At 46.8% G+C, this 19,828-nt stretch overlaps 1 protein-coding gene across 1 annotated transcript in view; it reads left to right on the forward strand.

Moving 5' to 3' along the window:
* CTNNBL1 (catenin beta like 1) overlaps positions 1-19,828 on the forward strand; it is a 98,769-nt gene that overhangs the window by 11,900 nt on the left and 67,041 nt on the right. The window contains exons 2-3 of the mRNA XM_079979398.1: positions 10,114-10,299; positions 10,975-11,081. Of these exons, the coding sequence (XP_079835524.1) occupies positions 10,114-10,299; positions 10,975-11,081 (293 nt within the window). The remainder of the gene's footprint in view (positions 1-10,113; positions 10,300-10,974; positions 11,082-19,828) is intronic.

A 19,828-nucleotide genomic window follows, 5' to 3' on the forward strand; every position in this document is an offset into this window, starting at 1 on the left:
GAACGCTGTCATTCATTCATCCCCCCGGGGAGTTGTGTGAGGGAGGCTTGGTTTACTTGCCTGTTGTCTGGTGATATCCCTTCTGAGGATGCTTCCTGTTCACTCCCACCTGGTGCTGCTGCCACGCATGACCTGTGGGGATTACGGAGTCTGTGAGCAGGGAGGATTGCGGCCACCTTCTTCCTACCAGGCTTGCAATATATTCGATGATTACAGGGAGATGTGAAAATACCCCTGAAGGAAGAAGGCAGAGGTTCTCAAAAGGGTGTGGCAGCAGAGGATGGCAAGGGTGGCAGGAAGATTCAAGGACAATCAAATAAACATTCACACAGCTCAGAAAATATTTTCATTATTATTTTGCAGAATATAGATAGGTACCTTTTCAAAATGAGAGCAAGAGCATCAAGTGATACCAAGCAGAATCCTGTTTGCGTTTTCCAATGCATTTCTTGCCAATAAAAAATTTGGTGTGGCGCGAGTAAATTTATGTTCTGAAAGTGTGGCCCAGAGGAAAAAAGTTTGAGGACGACTGGTCTAAGGTTTGGATTCTTCCCCTTCTTGTAAGATCCGCGATTATTTATTTATTTAGTGGAACAAATGTTTTTGAAGTGGGGTGCAATAAAAAGCAGGGTTTTTATGTGCGCATGCCCTTCGGATGCTGCTGCCGCCGCTTGTCTTACATTTGGATGGCAAGGCCCCCTGGAGGGCTGAGTCCTGTAGATCAGTTTGAGCCCAGGCCTCCAAGTGGGCATCCCACAGCATCGCCTCCATGGACTTTCTTTGGCCTTGCATTCATTCCTCCTCCGATGCCATTGAAATAGTTCTTTGAAAACAAAGACTCTGGGCTATCTGTGTTGAGGCAATTGTTGAACACATTATCTTAAAGTGGCAGTTAATGGCGTGCATGCCCTTGTTTCCTCTGTTTTTCCGCGCTTGAGGCAATGTTGGGCTGCGTTGAGTGTGCTTATGATCTTTATTCCACGGAGCCAAGGGAAAAGATGGTGATTTGTTTGCACCCTCTGGACCGGAGGACAGAATGCTGTGTCTGCACCGCTGTCAGTAGCTGGCGGTGAGCTATTCTTTGGCACCAGGTGTGGGTCAGGGGAGGAGCCATGCGTGGTTTTGCTGACATTGCCAGCAGCCCGATTAAACGGAAGCCAGCTTTGTATTATTGTGTTCCTAGTCTGAGGCCAGTTAATTCTGGTGCAGAGGCTTGGAGAGTTTGCTTCCAGGTGTAATGTGTTTGCTCCAGGCAAGGCTTTTGGTCCCGACACGGAAATGGATTGGTGGTTGTGCAGAAGTGCCATTTGGACGGCTCCCTTGGCCCTTCATGATTGTGTTGCCAAGGTCCTTAGGAACACGGCTCCCCCCTTTTCTGAGCCAGCTCGACTAATTGCTTTCCCATTTTGATTGTCCTGGATTTCTCTTCTCTAAACATTTAATCTATGCTGTGCTCCATCAAATAGTGGCTCTGCCTTCGTGCCAGGTTTGGCTTGGGCGACGCTGGGCACCGTGCCTCTTAATTCGGCACCAAACATTTGGTCAGGGGAGGGAGGGAAGGAGGGCCCCGCCTGCAACAATTGCACTGAGTACAGCACCTGTCGGTTTGCAAAGAGCTCAGGAACCCATAAACTTTTACACAGCGCAGCAAAACAGTTGCAGATGGCCTAAACTGATGATTAAATATTGCTGCTGTTTTGCCCAGAAAGGCTGTGCCCATACCCCATGTGTCTGGTTTCTGATTACTTCGTGTAATTAAGGGGTCGCAGCCAAGTCCAGCTATTTCCAAGGGTTCCTCTTCCAATCCATCTCGGGAGAGCAGAGGGGAAAGCAATTGTCACGATTGCCAAAAGCTGATTTGTGCTGCTGCAGTCAGTCAATTCCCAGTTGCCACTTTTGGGCCTCGGAACAGAATGCCTGTGTGATGCTTGAGGACAGCTGAGAGAGGCAAGACGAGGATGGATCGTGGGCTCTGCCTGCCGCCGGCGGTGCACAAGCGACTGAGATTGCTCTGGTAGGCAACAGGCTATAAATCGGCCTGTAGCGAGCCCACTAGATGCCAGGGGCAGCCAGTTTGACAAGACGCAGCCTTCTTGCAAGCCCCTTCCCTCACAGCCTTCCCGTGTTTCCCCCAGTTGAGAGGCCATTTTCTAGTGGGATTCCGTGGGAGAGTTCTGCCCTGGCTCACTCCTCAAAGAGCCACCCAGTAGATGAGGAGAGGGGCCTGGGCAGTGGAAAGCTCAGCCACTTGCTTTGCCTGAAGTTGCAAAGTTCTAAAACATGCCGGAACTGATTTTTTATTCAGTTTTCGTTCCCTCGAATAGCAGACTCTGTGTTCGTGTGTTGATGGACTCGGAGGCCCAGTGGAACCACAGGAAAAAAAATAGGGAGATTTCAGAATGGTAGGGTGAACCCCAGGGGATGCAGAGATATAAACAAGGGCACCCGCACGAAGAACAAAATGTTGACCTATAAAGCCTTAACAGACCGCAGTACCTCAAGGACTCCCCCCCCCCCACTTACCCCAACCCTCTGACCCTCATCTGGGGCCCTTCCTTGTGTTCTTCCTCCATGAGAGGTCCGGACGACGGTGACATGTGGACGGGCCTTGTCTGTAGTGGCTCCGCACTGGTGGGATTCTCTCCCCAGGGAGGCTTACCTGGTGCCTTCACTGCATATTGTTAGGTGCCAGGAAAAAACGTTCCTCTTCTAGACCTTTGACCAATGAAACAATCTATAGCCTTTTAAATGTATCCGTGGGAGGGGGGTTGTTGTTACGTTACACATTTTTTGTTTTGTACTGTAAACTTGCCACCTTGCGATCTTTGGATGAAGGGTGTGTGTGTGTGTGTGTAACTGTATACATTTAATTAATAGGAAACATAAATAAAAAATCCCATGGGGGGCTGAGCATGCTCAGTGGTCTCCAGAAACCACAGAGCATTGAGTGCTGGCTAGAAGATGAAAATGGATGACTGGGGACGGGTGTGAACTAACCAGCTTGAGACCCTGACAGAGTTATAGCCGGGAGTGTCCTGCAGGATTATTAGCCACAATATTTTGTTGCAGTTCCTACATTAGTATGTCAGGAATCCATAGATCTGCTCTGTATTTTAATTTCCTATTGTCTGTATTCATCCTGGCAGCAATGGTCTAGGTCGTTTCCTAAACACCAACATTTTTTTTTAACATTTCCATCAGCTGTGGGCTCTCATGAACGGTTCTAGTCTGTGGGTTATATAGCGACTCTGAGAAACGTTCAGCTTAGTTGAGTCTCACCCTCCTAACCTGTAAAAGGGCCAACTTGCAACTGTGTGTTTTTCCCCACTGGAAATGAGCGGTGCTGGAATAGGATCCAGTGGCTCTTGCAGCCGAAGGCATTTCTTGAGAGGGCTGCTGTCAAAAGCTCTCTTTTTGCTGTCTTGGCAAATAAAACAAGAATGGTGCACACATACTCTCACACACCCCTTCAGCAAAATGCCAGGCAGGGAAATCTTGAGAGTCGCCTGGTTCTTTAATCTGTTTCACATTCCGCAAAGTGGATGCTTGTCTGCTTTCTCATGTCTCCGGAGGCAACAGGAAAAGCTGTCTTGACAGACTTTGATGTGGAGTGTCTGATCTGTAGGAATTCTGGTGCTGCTCCTCTCCAACTCTGCCAGTCTGCTTATTGTCTCCATTATGGCCCAGATGGCCAAAGCAGAACTTCCAAGCAGTGCTGGGTGTACCAAAGGGGGCTGCTCCTGCGTCTCTGTGGCTTGGGAGGGGGCAGTTTGCTCCCTCTGCACCTGCATTTGCTCCCTTGTTATGCCTCCTTGCCTTGCTTTCCAAAACGGAACAAATGGGAAGATGGTGTAATGAGGGACCACTTTTTTCAGGTGACTGTCTCACCTTCTTCTGTAGCTCAAAGGGAGAGAGAGCCTCAAGGTCCATATCTAGCAACACCCTAGTGGTCTCTGGCCCTAAGGAAGTTAGATTAGCCTCAACCAGAGCCAGGGCCTTTTCAACTCTGGCCCCGGCCTGGTGGAACGCTCTGCCTCATGAGACCAGGGCCCTGCAGGATCTGATTTCTTTCCGCAGGGCCTGTAAGACAGAGTTGTTCCGCCTGGCCTTTGTTTTGGAGCCAATTTGATTCCCTCCCTCCCTCCCTCCCTCTCTTTTTTTTCTTCTTTTCCTTCTCCTCCTGCGATGAGGCTACATTTTAATATTTTAATGTTCCATTATTTTAATGTTGTATTTTATTTTTGTTTTTAAGTTGTAATCATTCTTCTTGTTTTTATTATTGTTTGTAAGCCGCTCTGAGCCCGGCCTTGGCTGGGGAGGGCGGGGTATAAATAAAAAATTATTATTATTATTATTATTATTAAAGGTTTGTTGGAGAGTTTGGGCTTGCTGTGCTTGTCGGAAGACAGTGGAATAGTTTACACGGTAAACGCAGTATGTCAAAGTGGAGAACCTGCATTGCGAAATGCGCTGGCCAGTATCCTGGCAGAGCTGTATCTTGGACCAGCTGCCATTTCCAGTCTGCCCCATATAAAGGGCATTGTATTGCTTCACCCAGTGTACAACTAGTACATGGGCAGGCGAGGTCACATCAGTCTCTGACTTTTGTCTTCTGGGTTTCTGGGTGCTTTCCTGTTGTTATTCTGTCTCTCACAGCTACAATAAACCTACCATTAAAATTATGGACTGGTCATTTCTTCGTCAGAGGGCAAATGGGCAAATTTAGCAGGGGATCAAATACTTCCCCTCCCCCACTGTATTATCTTGAATTGTGCTTATGGGGCAGTGGGGAGTCATTGCAGGCCCCGGGACACTTGCAGACTTTTGGCCCACTCTCTTTGCGCCAGCCTGCCCCCATTATGGAGAATGAGCAGGTTCGTCCCTTTGGAGTTTATGGCAGTGAGGATCCTAATCTCTCCATGCAGAGCTATATGCATGCAGTTTCTTTTCTCTGTGCTCACTTGTTAGCTAGTATGAAATGTACCCTTTAGAAATGCCCATGAATTTTCCTCTGCAAGGCAGCTTAATTTCCTAAAACGAAAGGGTGTGGGGGGGAAGTGTTTAGCTCTTGCTCTACCTGACACTGCTTATTGCTTTTGAGATGCACTAGAGAAAAGCAGGATTGAAGGCAGGCTGGCTTAACACAGGTGTTAGAAAAAAGATTAAGAGGTTGGAAAGATATCGCTGGAGATTTGAGGCTCGCTTCCTGAAGTCTCTCTAAATTGACAGCTAATAGGTAGTTCTTCTTGATGGCTCTTTCCAGCTATATTCAACCGGCGGAGATCCACGCACAAAGGGAGCCCTTTCACTTCCAAAGATTCATTTCACATTTCTTTTAACAAATGATTACTGAGCTCCACGGTAACAAGGTTATTTTGCTTTTGCACCATGCAAAGCAGGCACTTTGCTTTTATTAAACAGGCTTTATTAATTCATTTCCAGATTCTTCTCCCCCTCCCCTTCTCTCTCCCCCCACCCCGGCTTCTTATTCTCCATTTCCAATCACACCAAGTTGCTGATGAAGGCCTGCCAGTCGCTAGAGCTAAGCTCCTCAATTCACTCTTCTACTGGAAGGAGCTAGGGAAGACGGCCTTCTCCGAAAAGAACTGATTCGGGAAGCTAGTGCTGCTGTCAACAGGCCCTTGTCTGGTCACCTGCGGCAAGTTGCAGCTGCAGCAGATCAGCCAGAGAAGCATTTGCAAGGCTTCCAAAAAGCTTGCTTTTTCAAAAAGCCATTGAAATGCCACAATACGTATAGATGTGTTCTGTGTTGATGCTGTGGCTAGGAGAGCACAACCCTTTCCTGGACACCCGCTCCCCAGCTGGAAAATTGGGTGGATGTCCCAGGCCCTCACAAAATTGCCCGTCTCTAATAGCATGCTGGGTGCTTTGAAAGTTTATTAATTAGAAATGTATGGAACTTCTTGTGGGGGGGGGGGCGAGGAACAATCTGTGAAATGGGTTTCTGGAAGAACCATAGCCTGATGGTCAGGATGAAAACGCTCTTCCGTCTCTTTTCGAGGATATAAAAAGGAGGACCCCAAAGTCTGCCCCCCCCCCATGATCTCACATAGCAACCAGCCAGGTGCTTCTGGGAGGCCCGGGGGGGGGGGCAGGACAGAGAAATAGCATCTTTCCCCTCTTGTTTCTCCACAACATTCCCTGGCATTCAGAAGTGTATTGCTCTTGAATATGGAAAGTTTGTTCTTTGAGACAGTTTTGGTGACCTGATCACTCATCTCCCTGTTGCAGTATTGATGGCTGTTTTACTTTGACATGGTTTGGCTTCCTGTTGGTGATCGTTTGATACTTCCTTGACCTGGTCCCATCCAGAAGTTTCAGATTGCAACTTCCATCACTGCCACCCACATCACTCCCAACCGGCACGGCTGTATGATGCTGAGTCTGATGGTAGTTGTAGGTCAAAACATCTGGGGGCACCAAGTTGGGGAAGGTTGTAGAGAGACTCCTCCATGTGCCTTGGGATCTGCGCATCATAGTTTTTGTCTAGGAATCCAGTGATGTTCGGGTGCCAGTGGGTTGGCAGCATTAATAATTACACTCGAGGCACTTTCATAATTTATCCTAATGACTCTGTTACTGCATATTAGAGGAGATTTCTCCCCCCGCCTTCCCCAATTGAGGTCGAAGCAGATCGTAACTGCCGATAATGACATCGATTGCAGGCTCGGAGGAAATGGAGCTGGCTTTGTAGTGGAGTTTTAATTTAGCAATTGTTCTGGTGATGTAGCCCTCTTCTATGGTACATTACTTTGCGTCCAACCAAACGGTGTGCTCCCCTAGCCCCTCATTACGGCTGCAGTCTCATTGCTTTTTAATTAAAAAAAAAAATGGAGGGAGAAAAACAAGAACCGGCAGCCTTAGATTGCACGCTGCCTTGATAGGCAGAGTCGAAAGCAAACGCTTGTAGCCATTTCAGAACTTTCAACTTGCAATTTCAAGCTGGGTGCGAGAGCCGTTCCTTCTCAAGGAAACCGAGCTTAGCGGGGCATCTTTCCTGCCAGAATGTTTTTTCACCCCTTAAGTGGAGCTGAGTGAGGGCGGAATTACATGTTGCTTCCATTAAGTGCTTATTTCCAGACTTCTGTTTGCCCAAGTAAAGTGCATGCAGGGAAAGAGGGGCAGCAGGAGGTGTTTGCTTGACCTTTCCTACACCTTCCTATTTTTGCTGCTAAGCCCCTCCTCCCGCCCACAAGACCTTTGGCTCTCCAGCTGGACCCTTCCCCTCTTTTCTCATTGGGAGGAAAATGCCAGGTTTCCTTTGTAACGCTAGACTAATGTGCACCTCCAGTCTTGGCACACCTCCTTTTGTCTTTTTTTTTATAAATATAAATAATATTTATTAAAATTTTAAGGGTTACAAAAAGCAAAAGTAAAAGTAATAACACCATATTAAACAAAAGCAAAACAACACATCACAATAAGAGAAAAAGAAAAAAGAAGAAAAAAACAACAAAAACAAAAAACACGACTAATCTTCCTAACTTATCTTTCATTTGCTTGTTTCCTTGACCTCCTCACACCTCCCTTTTTTGTATTCTAATTCGATTAACTATTTCAGCAAATCCTTTCCATCTTTTCCAATTTTTGTTCTGTATTTTATCTCAATATAATGTAACTTTACTTTCCCTCCTTTCACCATTTTTTTTACCTTATTTTAGCATTTAAACTAACTCCTTATAACATTTCTACTAAATCCATAAAATATCAACCCACTATTTTTCTATCACTCATTAATTTTGCATTATTTCTATATATAAACTTTAAATTTTCCAATCTTCTTCCATCAACTCCTCTCCCTGGTTTTGGATTCTGCCAGTCCTTTCCGTCAATTACATATAGTTCATCAACCTGGAGATCTTATGTCCGAGGCTCTTAACTCTTTTCCAGGTCCCTTCTGCAGATCTTCTTCATATTCTTTAATGCTAGAAAACAAATCTTGAGAGAACTCCATCCGAACATTACTTTTATTCCTTCTGGACAGTTCAGCCAAATTTCCATAGTTGAAGCTAGAGTCTATACAGTGTTTCAGGACGTATTTCAAGATTCCTCCAAATCCAAAGGCCCCCAAAACTTCAATCTCCTTCAAATCCAAGTCCATGCCCCAAAAGTCAATTAATCCCTGGATAGAGAGATCTTTCCAATTTTCCTTCTTCAGTCCAAGCCGGGATCCAATCCTCAAAATCTGGCTTTTTCTAGATTCAATCATAAAAGGCCTCAATTTATAGTCCTCAATTTGCTTCTGTAGAACTAAGGATCCCGCTTGTGTTATTTTAGGTTCAAAAACAACGGCTTTCTCCTTTTCCTCCACCATTTGTTCTGCCAAGGTAGGTTCCTGTGCCAGGTCCTGAATTATTTCTGTGTTGGTTGGCACACCTCCTTTTGGGGCACTGTAAACTGAACCGCGTCGGTTTTCCTTGTAGGCCAAGAGCGTCTCTAATCACGAAGGCAGTGCTGGGTTGCAAACAGCGCTTCCCCACAGCACTTCCAAAAGGCACTGTGGTTTCTGGGAGTGAATGTGGGGTGTGTCCCCCCCCCCCCGCATCTGCAGTGTATGTGCCTTGATCTACTTTGCTTCATGCCAATCCCTGCCACTGAAAGGGTCTGGTGCAGGGGTCAGCAAACCTTTTCAGCAGGGGGCCGGTCCACTGTCCCTCAGACCTTGTGGGGGGCCGGACTATATTTTGGAGAGAAAAAATATATTAACAAATTCCTGTGCCCCACAAATAACCCAGAGATGCATTTTAAATAAAAGCACACGTTCTACTCATGTAAAAACACGCTGATTCCCGGACCATCCATGGGCCGGATTTAGAAGGCGATTGGGCCGGATCCATGGTCTAGTGCAAGGGCAGCTCATGTGAGAGTGGAGGAGAGAGTGGGATTATAGAATCATAGAATCCTAGAGTTGGAAGAGACCACAAGGGCCATCGAGTCCAACCCCCTGCCAAGCAGGAAACACCATCAGAGCACTCCTGACATATGGTTGTCAAGCCTCTGCTTAAAGACCTCCAAAGAAGGAGACTCCACCACACTCCTTGGCAGCAAATTAGCATTTCATCATCATCATCCTCATCATCATCCTTGTTTGTTTGTGCCCTGCCTTTCCATACAAAATAAAAAAAATTCCTTCCAGTAGCACTTCAGAGACCAACTAAGTTTGTTATTGGTATGAACATTTGTGTGCATGCATGCGAAAGCTCATACTGATAACAAACTTAGTTGCTCTCCAAGGTGCTACTGGATGGAATTTTTTTATTTTGTTTCAACTACGGCAGACCAACACGGCTACCTACCTGTAACTGCCTTTCCATAGTTAAACCACACTCAACATTGAAAAAAATACATAATTACAAAAATATAACGAAAGTAATCATAAGCAGTAAATAAAAGGTCTCAATAAGCGCTCAGTAAAAAGACACAATCTCCATATGTCATGTTAAGGCCTAACAATAGAGATGCAAGAAATCAGTACCAATAGCAGTAAAAGGTAAGCACACCCAAAATTAAATCTTGACCCCAGCCAAAAACCCCTGAATGAAACCCCACCCCAAGAGTCTCTGGGCACCGTGAGCCAGGAGGTCCAAACATGGTCTCTGGCCTGTTCAGCAGCCTTCGACTTTGTAGCTGGATTGCCCAGACAACTCGACTTGCCCTACATCCCAATGGAGGATTCTGAACAAGTGGGGGGGGGGGGAGAGCCTTGTGTCTGTGTTCCACATGATTCCCCAATCCCAGCAATTCCCACCTCTACCTGTATGGCAGGATTGGAGCTGCAGCTGGTGCTTTTGTTGGTTACTTTTTAAATTACTGCTACAAATGTTCACATACATTTATAAAATTGATTGTGATGACATTGCAGCAATGTATAAATACATTTAAACGTTAAGTAAACATTAAGAAATCTGGGTGCCTGCGTACTAGAGGGAGGATGTCTTGTATGGATCTGGAGTTTATAAAGCGTGCCAAAGTGTCGAGAGCAACCCTTCAAAGAAATAACCATTTGTTTTTATTACTTTTGCCTGTGTGAGGGAAAGGGATGGAAGTGGGTTCTCTTGGATCATTATATATATATTTTTCCCCTGTCCACAGCCAAACAGAGGGACAAAACGGCCTCGTGAAGATGAGGAAGATGATCTCAAAGTGCGGCACAAGCAGGGCGGTGCGCGGGAGCGTGGCCGTCACCGGGAAGAGGAGGCACCTGTGACGGAGGAGACGGAGGACGAGAGGAAGAAGGTCCTTCATATCATTGAGAAGGGCGAGGAGGAAGAGGAAGAGGTACTTTTCTCATGAGGAGGCTGTGCTACCCCTCTGCCCCTCTTTCTCTGGAAAGCAAAGGCATGTGAATTCAGTGTACAATGGTTTGTGGTCTGCAGCATGGGAAGAATTTCCTTGATAGCTGGACAGGATTATTTTGTAGAATTACAGAACTGTAGAGTTGGAAGGAATCCCCGGGGCAGGAATTTGTGCCCTTCAGTTTTCGGCTTAGTAAATACCCACTTTTTTGCGGATGCTGAATTTCCTCTACGGTTGAACAGCGTTTTGCGCTTATGTGGAGGAGATAAGATTTGAGTTGCACCCCTTCCTTCTGGACCCACAAGTGTACTTCTTCCTCTCCTCTTCTCCCCCCGCCCCCCACAGCAGGAGCAAGATATTCCATGGGGCTTGGGAGCTGATTCCACTCTATTTGTGTAGCAGTTAACAAGCCTGGGGGATCTAAACACTCATGGAGGGCTGCCCTTTCTGTTGAAGGTTTGGCGGGGGACAGAACGAGCCTTGGGGGTTGAGGAGAGACATTTAGCAAGCTTGCTTCTGTGTAAGGGTCGTAAAGGGAGGTGGGGGTGGGCAGGTGGGGAGACTGCACAACTTAGAACCAGTTCACAGCTGTTGGGTTGTGAGAGCCGAGGAAATCATGCAGTCTCGTACAATGAGTTAATTTGTGTGTTTGGCCAGGAGGAACCTCTGGATGAAAGTTCCGTGAAGAAGATGATCCTCACTTTTGAGAAGAGGTCTTACAAGAACCAGGAACTTCGGATCAAGTTCCCTGATAACCCAGAGAAGTAAGTCTTGGAATGATTTGGCTTTTTCTTTTTTCTTTTTTTTGCTTCATCCAACATACTCAGGTTACTAACTCGAGTTCCCTGTTAACAAAAGGTCCGGCCGAGAGAGACTTCAGCTGGTGGATAAATCTTTGTTGTTTTTTAATGCAGAGAACCCTATTTTGCAGAATGAGAGCCGGGCACTCACAGGCATTTAACTGAGACCTCTTTATACTTTGGAAATAAGCCTTCAAAGTCAGGCAGCTCCTTGGTTCAGAAACAAAGCTCTCAGCAATTTCTCGTGGATCCAGTGGCTTGTGAATTCGATAGGTCAGCTTCTGTTCTTGCACATGATCTGGCAAGCTGTTATTCAGTGCAAATCTGTACAGCGAGGCTCTGCCCTGCTGTCGCTTGGTGTCAAGAAAACAGACCTGACCAGAGGGATGTGCTTTGCTTTACATTCTCATCATGCCAGATATAGCTCAGAAACAGCGTTTGAAAGTAGCAGGAGGGGCTTCACTGAAGCTCAAGTAGCATTTAAGAAAGCTATATAAGGCAGAAAGTGGCATGAGCTAGTACAGAAACCGGCTGAGCATCGGGGCAAAACGTTATGGCTTCATTTTGAAGCATTGGTAGTTAGACAGATGGCTGTACAACCTCTGCTTAAAAACCTCCAAGGAAGGAGAACCCACCACATTCTGAGGGAGTCCGTTCCACTGTTGGAACAGCTCTTACCATCAGGAATTTCTGCCTAAGGTTTAGTCGGAATCTCCTTTCCTGTATGGATTGGGTACCAAAAACAAGCTTGCTCCTTGAGCTCATGCTTGCTTACAGCTCAGTTTTCTCTCTGTCCACCTCCTCTCAGTCAATTATTCTTTTACTTCCCCTTTAAAGAATTCATGTAGGGTTTCTGAGCGTTCAAAGATCTCTGCCTACTCAATATCTTCTTGTACAGTGGTGCCCCGCAAGACGAATGCTTCGCAAGACGGAAAACCCGCTAGACAAAAGGGTTTTCCGTTTTGGAGGTGCTTCGCAAAACGAATTTCCTATGGGCTTGCTTCGCAAGACGAAAATGTCTTGCGAGTTCCTGCGGTTTTTCCCCCTCCCCCCCTTTTTCTAAGCTGCTAAGCCACTTATCTGCTTATCCGCTAAGCCGCTAATAGCGCTAATAGCGCTAATCCGCTAAGCCGTCAATGGGCTTGCTTCGCAAGACGGAAAAACCGCTAGACAAAGAGAATCGCAGAACGGATTAATTTCGTCTTGCGAAGCACCACTGTAATCCTAAAACAACCTTAAATGGCAGGTCAGTTATTATCACCCCCATATTACAGATGGGGAAACCGAGGCTGCAAGAGCTGTTTCCCCAAGGCCACCTACCTAGTGACATAGCAGAGGTGAGATTTGAATCCGGGATTTCCTGCTTTGCAGCTCGGTCTCTTACCCCTTAGATGCCCCAGCATCTCCTGTGCTCCAGGGTCCATGTCTTTTTACGCCCCGCATCTCCACTCTAGCCTCTGACAAGCCTGCTACACTCCTCGTAAGCTCAGCCTAGGATGATTTTTGTTGTCTGCCAGGTGCAGGCCTGCCTGCTCACCTGCACCAGGTTCCCATCATTTTTTAAGAATGTACTCAGGACTTGTCGCCTGAATGGCACTTCCAGCTGCAGCTGGCTGTTGGTTCATGAAAGCCATTGGACGCTGCACCCAGGGAGCTTTGGGGTGAAGGGAGGAGGAGCTCTCCATTCTGTGGCAGAAATGGATTTTGCCACTCTGCTGCAGACCTTTTTGAGTGGCAATTTCTTACGGACCACGAACCGTTTCCCCTTCTTCGGGGCTCTTGCATTGATAGCTCTCCCTTCCTGCAGCTGCTGTCACCGTTCATCAGCCCTGCCAGTTATCTTGGCTGTCTGCTACCCTGCTTAGCCTCTGCTGGCACTTGCTCTTTCTCAGTTCCAGAGCCCAGTGAGAATCCAGATCTTTCGCGGCCCATCAGGTCGTGTTTGTGTCCCCTGAGAGCATCAGGCGGGTGTGCTGAGGCTGAGCTGCAGCTCCCTGCTTCGGCTGTTCGTCCCAGCTGGTGAATTGCAAGCAGTCGATCCATGCCGGATCCCCCAGGGCACCCCGAGCCATTCTGGAGGGCAGAGTTTCCTTCAAGTGTGGAGAAAAAGCTGCTTAGCAGAACACCTTGGACTGAATTGATAGGGTCCCAGTGGGCGAGTTAAAGGCAGTGTGGAAAAACAAAATGAAATCCCCCTTTGCTCCGTGGGCAGAATCACAATATTGTCTCTGGTTCAAATTTAGTCTCTGCCAGCGGTGTGCTTGCAAGCCTTACTCGTTGAATTTCAAACAGGACTTTTTGTTTGGCAGGTATAATGGCACCAAATCACACGGGAAAGATTGATGGTGTTTTTATAAAAAAATGTTGTTAAAATACTGCATGGAAAAATAATCACATTTTAACTGGACGCTATGCAAGGCAGTCAGTGTCCCCAAAATAGCAGGCTTGGACTTCGCAGTCCTGTCTGGTAGAAGGCAGTTCTGAAGACATGCAGTGAGAAGAGGCAGCTTTACCTGCAGCAATTGCATGTTGATTGCCCTCTTAAAAGACAAAGTCCAGCAACTGGAGGAACGTGTGGCTACGCTCCAAAGAATTAGAGAGCTGGAGCTCTTCTTGGAAGCAACAGAGCACACCGTCTCCACCAAGGAGGAGACAGGGGACTCCCCTGAGAAGGAGGCTAGTTCACCAACACAGGAGCCAGATATATGGAGAAACGTGACTCAAAGAAGTAGGAGGCCCAGGGTTCGCTCTGATTGTTTAGAAATACACAATCGCTTTGAGGTCCTCTCCCCTAGAATGGAAGACGAAGAGCAGACTCCATTTGAGGATCTCTCCCTCGTTACAGTCGATCAGGTATATGAAGACGAGCAGCAAAGTCAGTCCTCAGGGAATGTGCAGGCGACCTTGGAACGGACAGATCATGGAAGAACCCCGACCAAACCAAAGAGGAGGCGTGTAGTGGTGATAGGGGATTCCCTACTGAGGGGAACAGAAGCAGTGATCTGTGGGCCTGACAAGATGTCTTGGGAAGTGTGCTGTCTCTCCGGGGCTAAGATCCAAGATGTAACTGAACGACTGCAAGGAATCATAAAACCCACTGACAAATACCCCTTCCTCTTGGTTCATGTGGGAACCAATGACACTGCAAGCAATAGCCTCCAGAAGATCAAAAGAGACTATGAGGCTCTGGGCAGGAAATTGAAGCAATTAAATGCACAAATTGTCATCTCATCTGTCCTCCCAGTTGAACGACGTGGCCCAGGGAGAGAGAGAAAAGTAGTGGAAGTGAACAGCTGGCTTCGCAAATGGTGTAAACAGGAACGGTTTGGATTCTTAGATCACGGACTGCAGTTTCTTGAAGATGGACTTCTGGCAAGAGATGGGCTGCACCTCACAACGGTTGGGAGGAATGTTTTTGCCAAAAATCTCAGAAACCTCATCAGGAGGGCTTTAAACTGACTAATGTGGGGGAGGGAGACAGTGCTCCTGAAGGTAGGAGTCTATCAATTGATGAAGATGATCATCCAAATGTCATAGACCAAATGGAGCAAACAGCATGCAGACCTAGTGGTGGGAGGAAAAAAAAACCTTAAATAAGAGACACGGGGGAATGATTAATGGACTTCAATGTCTGTACACTAATGCGCAAAGCATGGGTAATAAACAAGATGAGCTTGAGCTCTTGGTACAGCAAACTAAATATGACATAATAGGCATCACTGAAACCTGGTGGGATAAGTCCCACGACTGGAATGTAATAATGGAGGGTTATAATCTATTTCAGAGAAACAGACCAGACAAGAAAGGAGGAGGAGTGGCGTTATATGTCAGGGATGTGTATACCTGTGAAGAGATCCAAGATTTAGAACCTCAAAGCCAAAGTGAGAGCATTTGGGTCAAAATTAAGGGAGAGATGAATAACAGCGACCTCATTGTGGGAGTTTACTATAGATCCCCAAGCCAAACGGAGGACATAGATGATGCCTTCCTGGAACAGATGGCCAAGCATGCAAAAGGAAGGGAGATAGTAGTAATGGGGGACTTCAATTACCCGGATATTTGCTGGATGTCAAACTCAGCCAAGAGCATAAGGTCAAACAGATTCCTCGCTGGCCTTGCAGACAACTTCGTTGTCCAGAAAATGGGAGAAGCAACAAGAGGAACAGCCATTTTAGATCTGGTCCTAACCAATGTTGATGATCTGGTTAGTGGGGTAGAAGTGGAAGGATCATTAGGCGCGAGTGATCATGCTCTTCTGAAGTTTACTATACAGCGGAAAGGAGCAGCCAAGCATACTAGGACTCAATTTCTTGACTTTAGGAAAGCCGACTTCATAAAACTTAGGGAAGTGCTGGGTGAGATCCCATGGACAGTAATATTAAAAGGAAAGGGAGTTCATGATGGCTGGGAGTTTGTTAAGAGGGAGATAGTAAAAGCACAACTTCAGGCAATACCAATGAGACGGAAACATGGAAGGTGCCTAAAGAAGCCGGGGTGGCTATCTAAAGAACTTTTAACTGAGTTAAGATTTAAAAAGGATGTGTACAAAAAATGGAAAAGGGGGGAAATCACCAAAGAGGAATTCAAACAAATAGCCAGCACGTGTAGACACAAAGTCAGAAAAGCTAAAGCACAGAATGAACTCAGGCTTGCTAGAGAGGTTAAAAGCAACAAAAAAGCTTTTTATGGGTATGTTCGTAGCAAAAGGAAGAACAAAGAAACAGTGGGGTCACTCAGTGGAGAAGATGGTGAAATGCAAACAGGGGACACAGAAAGGGCTGAACTCCTCAATGCCTTCTTTGCCTCAGTCTTCTCCGATAAAGAAAACAATGCCCGACCTGAAGAATTTGGAGCAAATGATTCAGCAGAGGAAACACAGCCCAGAATAACTAAGGAGATAGTACAAGAATACTTGGCTAGTTTAGATGTATTCAAGTCTCCAGGGCCAGATGAACTGCATCCAAGAGTATTAAAAGAACTGGCAGATGTGATCTCAGAACCACTGGCAGTCATCTTTGAGAATTCCTGGAGAACAGGCGAAGTCCCGGCAGACTGGAGGAGGGCAAATGTTGTCCCTATTTTAAAAAGGGGAAAAGAGAGGACCCAAATAATTACCGCCCAGTCAGTCTGACATCAATACCAGGGAAGATTCTGGAGCAGATCATTAAGCAAACAGTCTGTGAGCACCTAGAAAGGAATGCTGTGATCACCAATAGTCAGCATGGATTTCTGAAAAATAAGTCATGTCAGACTAACCTGATCTCATTTTTTGACAGAATTACAACCCTGGTAGATGAAGGGAATGCAGTGGATGTAGCCTACCTTGATTTCAGCAAGGCATTTGACAAGGTGCCCCATGATATTCTTGTAAAGAAGCTGGTAAAATGCGGTCTTGACTATGCTACCACTCAGTGGATTTGTAACTGGCTGACTGACCGAACCCAAAGAGTGCTCATCAATGGTTCCTCTTCATCCTGGAGAAGAGTGACTAGTGGGGTGCCACAGGGTTCTGTCTTGGGCCCGGTCTTATTCAACATCGTTATCAACGACTTGGATGATGGACTAAAGGGCATCCTGATCAAATTTGCAGATAACACCAAACTGGGAGGGGTGGCTAACACCCCAGAGGACAGGATCACACTTCAAAACGACCTTGACAGATTAGAGAACTGGGCCAAAACAAACAAGATGAATTTTAATAGGGAGAAATGTAAAGTATTGCACTTGGGCAAAAAAAATGAGAGGCACAAATACAAGATGGGGGACACCTGGCTTGGGAGCAGTACATGTGAAAAGGATCTAGGAGTCTTGGTTGACCACAAACTTGACATGAGCCAACAGTGTGACGCGGCAGCTAAAAAAGCGAATGCAATTCTGGGCTGCATCAATAGGAGTATAGCATCTAGATCAAGGGAAGTAATAGTGCCACTGTATTCTGCTCTGGTCAGACCTCACCTGGAGTACTGTGTCCAGTTCTGGGCACCACAGTTCAAGAAGGACACTGACAAACTGGAACGTGTCCAGAGGAGGGCAACCAAAATGGTCAAAGGCCTGGAAACGATGCCTTATGAGGAACGGCTAAGGGAGCTGGGCATGTTTAGCCTGGAGAAGAGGAGGTTAAGGGGTGATATGATAGCCATGTTCAAATATATAAAAGGATGTCTCATAGAGGAGGGAGAAAGGTTGTTTTCTGCTGCTCCAGAGAAGCGGACACAGAGCAATGGATCTAAACTACAAGAAAGAAGATTCCACCTAAACATTAGGAAGAACTTCCTGACAGTAAGAGCTGTTTGACAGTGGAATTTGCTGCCAAGGAGTGTGGTGGAGTCTCCTTCTTTGGAGGTCTTTAAGCAGAGGCTTGACAACCATATGTCAGGAGTGCTCTGATGGTGTTTCCTGCTTGGCAGGGGGTTGGACTCGATGGCCCTTGTGGTCTCTTCCAACTCTATGATTCTATGATTCTAAGAGGGTCCTTTCTCTTGTTTGTGCACAAACATCTCCTGCGGATCAATATCATAATAGCCCAAAGCGTTGGACCTGCCGGCATCCACACAAAAGAGCTGGGCTGAGCCATTCGGATTTCCAGTTCCCAACCCCATGGTATAAACTGGATGCATTTGGAATTTGTATAATTAATTTACATCTGAAGCTACTCTCTTAGGAATGCCCAGGATGAGCTGAATATGTGCCATCATTTTTGGTGTGTGTTTTTACAGCTCTAAGTATGCAGTCTTGTGAAAGAACAACATAACATTTTTTTCTGGGTCCCGGCAAAATGAAAGCCCAGCAAAATCTTCCTCCAAACTCTGCTTTGCTTTTTGCAATATTGAAATGGCCTTTGAGAAGTTCTGCGCCCTGTCTCCTTTACTTTCCAATTGAAGTTAATAGAACGTGCACTGCATGTAACTTACTGATCAGTCGTCGTCAGCAGCAGCAGCAGCAGCAGCAGTAGTGTTCTCTATTCAGCGCCTTGGCACTTGGTGTCCTGATATGGGCAGTTATGCTGATGTGCGCAGTTTTGGCTGATCAGGTCTTCGCCACAGTCCTGTAGCTTTCAATTTCACAAAATGCCTGGATCCTTTTTGCATGCTTTCTCTTCTAAATGACAGAGTTAAAATTAAATTTTGGGGATTGCTGGAACACAGAAGAGCCCACAAGGTAGTCTGGTGGCTGTGTGGGTGGATGGGGGTGGAGTGGGGGGGATTCTAGGGTCTGCATAAACAGGATCTGCTGAGTTTGGGATTTGGGGAGTGTCTTTGGCCTTGATACGAAGGGAACTCCTGCAGGCGAGATGGTGGCCGTGTGGGCACCTGACATACATCTGGCTCCACTTGTCACTGTCTCAGTGAGAGCAGCATTCAGCTGCTTATAGTCTAGAATGTAAGTCTGAGCAGGGTTAGGTCTAGAGAAATGAGGGAAGGCAAGGGTCAGGAAAATGGGTGAAGGTTGAGAGGGAGATAAGGAAAGCAAAGAAGCTTCGGAAGAACATGGAGGAGAAAAGCACCAGCAAAACCCGTTATCAATGTGGCCAAGTTCTAATGTGCAAGAGTATGGTCTGACCACAATAATAATAATAATAATAATAATAATAATTTATTATTTATACCCCGCCCATCTGGCTGGGCCTCCCCAGCCACTCTGGGCGGCTTCCATAAAAACCAAAAATACAGTAAAATATCACACGTTAAAAACTTCCCTGAACAGGGCTGCCTTAAGATGTCTTCTGAATGTCAGGTAGTTGTTTATCGCTTTGACATCTGCTGGAAGGGCGTTCCACAGTGCGGGGGCCACTACCGAGAAGGCCCTCTGCCTGGTTCCCTGTAGCTTTGCTTCTCGCAATGAGGGAACCGCCAGAAGGCCCTCGGCGCTGGACCTCAGCGTCCGGGCAGAATGATGGAGGTGGAGACGCTCCTTCAGGTATACTGGACCGAGGCCGTTTAGGGCTTTAAAGGTCAGCACCAACACTTTGAATTGTGCTCGGAAACATACTGGGAGCCAATGTAGGTCTTTCAAGACCGGTGTTATATGGTCTCGGCGGCCGCTCCCAGTCACCAGTCTAGCCGCCGCATTCTGGATTAGTTGTAGTTTCCGGGTCACCTTCAAAGGTAGCCCCACGTAGAGTGCATTGCAGTAATCCAAGCAGGAGATAACCAGAGCATGCACCACTCTGGCGAGACAGTCCGCAGGCAGATAGGGTCTCAGCCTACGTACCAGATGGAGCTGGTAAACAGCTGCCCTGGACACAGATTTGACCTGTGCCTCCATGGACAGCTGTGAGTCCAAAATGACTCCCAGGCTGCGCACCTGGTCCTTCAGGGGCACAGTTACCCCATTCAGGACCAGGGAATCCTCCACACCTGCCCGCCTCCTGTCCCCCAAAAACAGTACTTCCGTCTTGTCAGGATTCAACCTCAATCTGTTAGCCGCCATCCATCCTCCAACCGCCTCCAGACACTCACACAGGACCTTCACCGCCCTCACTGGTTCTGATTTAAAAGAGAGGTAGAGCTGGGTATCATCCGCATATTGATGAACACCCAGCCCAAACCTCCTGATGATCTCTCCCAGCGGCTGCATGTAGATGTTTAAAAGCATGGGGGAGAGGACAGAACCCTGAGGCACCCCACAAGTGAGAGCCCAGGGGTCTGAACACTCATCCCCCGCCACCACTTTCTGAACACAGCCCAGGAGAAAGGAGCGGAACCACTGTA

This window comes from Podarcis cretensis, assembly GCF_951804945.1.
Source record: "Podarcis cretensis genome assembly, chromosome: 6".
Classification (NCBI taxonomy): Eukaryota; Metazoa; Chordata; class Lepidosauria; order Squamata; family Lacertidae; genus Podarcis; species Podarcis cretensis.